We start from the raw sequence: 5,000 nt of genomic DNA, 5'->3' as shown, positions 1-5,000 counted from the left end.
TCCTCCCTTTCGTCCTCGTTCCTCCCTTCCCTCGCTCCCGTTCCTCCCTTCCCTCGCTCCCTTTCCTCCCTTCCCTCGCTCCCTTTCCTCCCTTCCCTCGCTCCCTTTCCTCCCTTCCCTCGCTCCCTTTCCTCCCTTCCCTCGCTCCCTTTCCTCCCTTTCCTCCCTTCCCTCGCTCCCGACCCTCGGCCGCGCGCCTCCCCCCTGAGGGCGGCGGCGTCGGTCCTCGCGAGTCTGAGCCTCATATTGAACAGGGACCTCACGCGCCAGCCGTACGACCAAACCCTTACTCTCTTCTTTATCTCGTGGCTTCAGGGCGCATTCGCTGTCGAAACCCGGTCATTGCAAGTATTATCGGAGGGGCTTCCTGGAATGGTGGAGGGTGCAGCGCGGGAGGGAGGTCATGGCGAAATAAAAGGCAAAATGCGTATCATATGGTAGTACGAGAGTTTGGGCCGCAGTGAGTCTGGAATCTTTTCGGGTCTCGACTTTAGTTTGACAGAAGGCTCGGTGGAGGGAGGATCACGCTCTTCGTTGCCCACAGGCCCCTTAAACTTGGCATAGATTTTGGAAAGAGGGAGTGAAGTGTTATATTATTTTCTTCTTCTTCTTCTTCTTAAATGGTATTCAGATGCTATCGAGTGCAAGAGCATAGTGATTGTGTGTGGGAAAAGGAGAGATAGGCCCTCGTGGAAATCCATTATAGTATTTTGAGACATAGGCCTACACCTTCAGCAAATTGCCATAGAATAGTGACAATAGGCCTATCGATTCCTGCAGTGTGATTCGTGGTTCGAAATATCTGGATATACAGGTGGAATATAGTGTTCTTTTAAAATTTATTTATTATTTGTGTGTGATGGTCGGCGACACAGGTTTCAACGCCAACATGAAAGGGGTAAGTTTTAAAAAAATAATCATAATTAATGTTAATTTTGATGTTAATATTCCTGTGATCATGCCTTGCTTATCCCGATAATGCAAAAAAATCCCTCGAAATAGCCAAGATAGGGAGAAAATAGAGTAGCGTTTCATCATAGTGAAATGCGTGTGGCTTTGTCATGCATGGAATTCCATTGTCATGCACTAGGTTGCCCATTCTTCTTGCATGACCCCAACATTACCAATCTACTAACAGTTCCACTCTTCTGATGAAAAAAAAAACCCTCTTGTACATTGTCGAAAAAAAAATCCCGAAAGAATATCTAATCAACAGTTGAATTAACAAGTTGCGCAGAAGGACCATTCTCATGACGCGGATTTTGCATGACGCGGATTTTGCATGACAAGGAACACGATATTGACATAAACGTTGGATGAGACGTTGGATATGTGAGATTTAAAGGAACGTTTTTGGTTTGATAGAGTGGAGAAAAAAAAAAAGTTTAATGGCGTTTTAACATTTTTTTTTTTTATTGAGACATTATGTAAGTAGGGAATTTAATATATTTTAGTTAGTATTGTTGTTGTAGCTGTTGTGATGTTAGTTATTTTTATCATTTATTTTGCTGTTATTGTTACTATTATTGTCATTGATATTTTTCATCTTTATCATTGTTATTATTGTTATTGTTATTATTATTGTTGTTATTAAGATCCACTCTATATTATCGTTAATGTAATAATAATATATTTTTTGGCTATGATTATAATAATTTATATTATTATTATTATTATTATTATCATTATATATATACAATATAATATATATATAATATAATATGTATATATATAATAATTATTATTATTATTATTATATTATTATTATTATATATATTATATATTATTATATTTTTATTATTATTATATATATATATATATATATATATATATATATATATACACACCCACACACACACACCCCACACACACACACACACACACACACACACACACACACACACACACACACACACACACACACACACACACACACACACACACACACACACACACACACACACACATACACACACACACACACACACACACTCACACACATACACACATACACATACATACACATACACACGCACACAGGTATATGTAATATAAGCATTGCCATTATGGTTATTATGAGTATCATTATTTTTTTAATGTAATTTGTCCTAAAAGACCTAACGACTGACCAGAAGTAGTGGCGGATGACGATTTGTTTTGCACGTAGCTTATACGTTATGTGATCAATATCGTTTGAGTACGCATGTTATGTTATTTTTTTGTGAACTTGTATTAGGTTTATGAAAAAAAGCTCCATTTGATTTTTCTGGTTCCTCGGGAGTGTGTGTGTGTGACCTTGACTTGTGGCATTCACGGTAAACAGTATGATTATATTAAAGCTAAAAATAGCATTGGTTAAAACGCATCGAGCACAGAGGAACTGAACCCAAAAATCACCCTTTTGTATAGGGAATAATGACCGCGTTAGGCCTACATATATCTGCTTTTGCCGTGACGTGACATCGTGGGAAAATAACCCGCAGAAGGTGTTGCTTTGGTGTTATGTATATATATAGGCCTATGCGGGGGGAGTGGTGAGCGCAGAAAGCAAGAGATTTTGTGATTGTCTGGAATAGCAGAGCGTGGAGATAGAGGGAGGGGGGGGGGTGTCATACGGAGCCTAAATGGTACTCGCGGCTGTCGTGGCGATAAACTTCCAACACATATGCTCTGCGAACATTTATGCTTTGCCAACAACTTACAGTTTGTCAACCCATATTTTCTACCAACACTTATACTGTCAACTCTTATACTCAGTCAAGCCTTATACTCAGTCAACACTTATACTCTGTCAGTCCTTATACCCAGCCGACACTTATACTCAGCCAAGCCTTATACTCAGCCAGCCTTATACCCTGTCAATCCTTATACTCAGCCAAGCCGTATATTCAGCCAACCTTGTACCCTGTCAACCCGCATACTCAGCCAATACTTATACTCAGTCAAACCTCATACTCAGCCAACCCGTATACCCTGTCAACCCTTATACTCAGCCAACACTTATACGCAGCCAACATATAGTCAGCCATACTTATACGCTACCCAACACTTATACTGCAGCAGGACTAAGGTCTGGGACTAGCCTCGAGTTCATCGCCGGACAAATAACCAGCTCGAAATTATCTAAATATGCGATGTGGGGGGGGGGTCGTTGGCCTTTGCCGGAGCGGTATGTAGGGGAGAAATATAATTTACTGTCTCGTGTTTATATGGATGGGGAGAAGAGGCCTATGTTTATTATGCAACGTAAGGATACTGGATAAATTGCAACAGCGTAGGTTTCCGTTGCAGTTTGTTAATTACGGTTGCATGTAGTAGGCCTGTGAGCATTGCATAGGAAGGGCGGTGTAAGTGCATGCGGCGAGGTAGGGTTTGCATGGTGACCACGCCTTCGCTGACTGCATGATGGGGGTAGGCGATTCGTCATGCACAGTTTTTTTTTTACTTTTTTTTTCTGTGCTTTTGTCTCCTTTTTCTTTTCTTTGTTTTCTTTTCTTTTTTCTTTTCGTTTCTTTTTAATTTTCTTTTGTTTTCTGCTCTCTTCTCTTTTCGTTTCATCTTCTCTGTCTTTTTTTTTCTCTCTTTTCCTTTCCTTTTGTTTCATTTTCTTTCCTGTTTTCTTTTCTCTTCTCATTTCTTTCCCTTCCCTTGCCCTTGTCCTGCCCTGTCATGTCATGTCCTTGCCTGCCCTGCCATGTCCTACCTTCCCTAACCTTACCTTGCCCTGCCATGTCATGTCATGTCATGTCATGTCATGTTCTTTCCTGCCCTGCCATGCCCTACAATTCCCTGCCCTACCTTCGTTAATCTTACTTTGCCCTGCCCTGTCCTGCCATGTCATGCTTTGTCCTGTCCTGCCCTACCCTACAATTCCCTGCCCTGCCCTGCCCTACCCTGCCCTACAGTTCCCTGCCCTGCCCTGCCCTGCCCTACAATTCCCTGCCCTGCCCTGCCTTACAGTTCCATGCCCTGCCCTGCCCTGCCCTACAATTCCCTGCCCTGCCCTGCCCAAATCGTTAGCCAACACAACCGGAATATTTTTCGTGTGCTGTAGACTTGGGTCAGGTCAGCACCGCCTCCGCTCGTATCGTAGATAAGGCTGAAGAACAGGAAGTTCGTCATTTCGACTGCCGTAAAGGGGAGGGGGGGGGGAGGGAGAGGTAGGGGAGGAAGGGAAGGAGAGGGGGAGGGAAGGGAGGCGTAGGGTAGGGAGGGAAGGAGGGAGAGAGGGAGGGAGAGAGAGGGAGAGGAGGGAGGGAGGGAAGGAGGGAGAGAGAAAGAGATAGGGAGGGAAGGAGAGAGAGAGAGAGAAAGAGAAGTGAAAGAGAGAGAGAGAGAGAGAAAGAGAAAGAGAGTTAGAGAGAGAGAGAGAGGGGGGAGAGGGAGATATGGAGGTAGCGATCAGGCTGTGTTCCCCGGTATGGGCGCCGTAGATATTATTAACACTTAAGATAACACATACTTTGTGGTCGGCGCTGTGGGCATTAGTCGAGGTGTCAAAGGTCACGCTTTTGATTATTTCTTTATGATGTTTTTTTCTTTTTCTAAACATTTTTTTTTATTGGTTAGTCTTTGAAGCTTCATTTTTGTTACTAGTGCTAGTAATGAGTAATTCCCAATGATAATAATAATAATAATAATGGTAATGGTAATAATAATAATGATTGTGATAACGATAACGATTACGATTACGATAATTGCAATTATAATGATAATGTTAATGATAAGGAGAAGGAGAAGGTTAATTATAATAATGATGATAATAACAATAATAATAATGATAATGATAATGATAATAAAACAACAACAACGACAACGAAAAACAACAACAAAACAACAACAACAACAATATAATAAACAGCTGTTCAGGTCGGGTTAGCAGGCAGGAAAATATTTGCAATTACCATCTATGCTTCGAGAGTGTCTGGTCCCTCTATGAGACAGGTTGCTAGTTATTGGATATGGGATCAATACATTTGTAAAAGTTTTGCCTTCGTGTC

General features: G+C 41.7%; 1 protein-coding gene across 1 annotated transcript in view; it reads left to right on the top strand.

Moving 5' to 3' along the window:
* The first annotated feature begins 485 nt into the window (after positions 1-485).
* LOC119582843 (breast cancer anti-estrogen resistance protein 1-like) overlaps positions 486-5,000 on the top strand; it is a 69,098-nt gene continuing 64,583 nt past the window's right edge. The window contains exon 1 of the mRNA XM_037931317.1: positions 486-898. Within this exon, the coding sequence (XP_037787245.1) occupies positions 860-898 (39 nt within the window). The 5' untranslated portion in view covers positions 486-859. The remainder of the gene's footprint in view (positions 899-5,000) is intronic.

This window comes from Penaeus monodon, chromosome 16 (genome assembly GCF_015228065.2).
Source record: "Penaeus monodon isolate SGIC_2016 chromosome 16, NSTDA_Pmon_1, whole genome shotgun sequence".
NCBI lineage: Eukaryota > Metazoa > Arthropoda > Malacostraca > Decapoda > Penaeidae > Penaeus > Penaeus monodon.
Note: the sequence above shows the minus strand (reverse complement) of the source record. Positions and strands in the feature narration are given on the sequence as shown.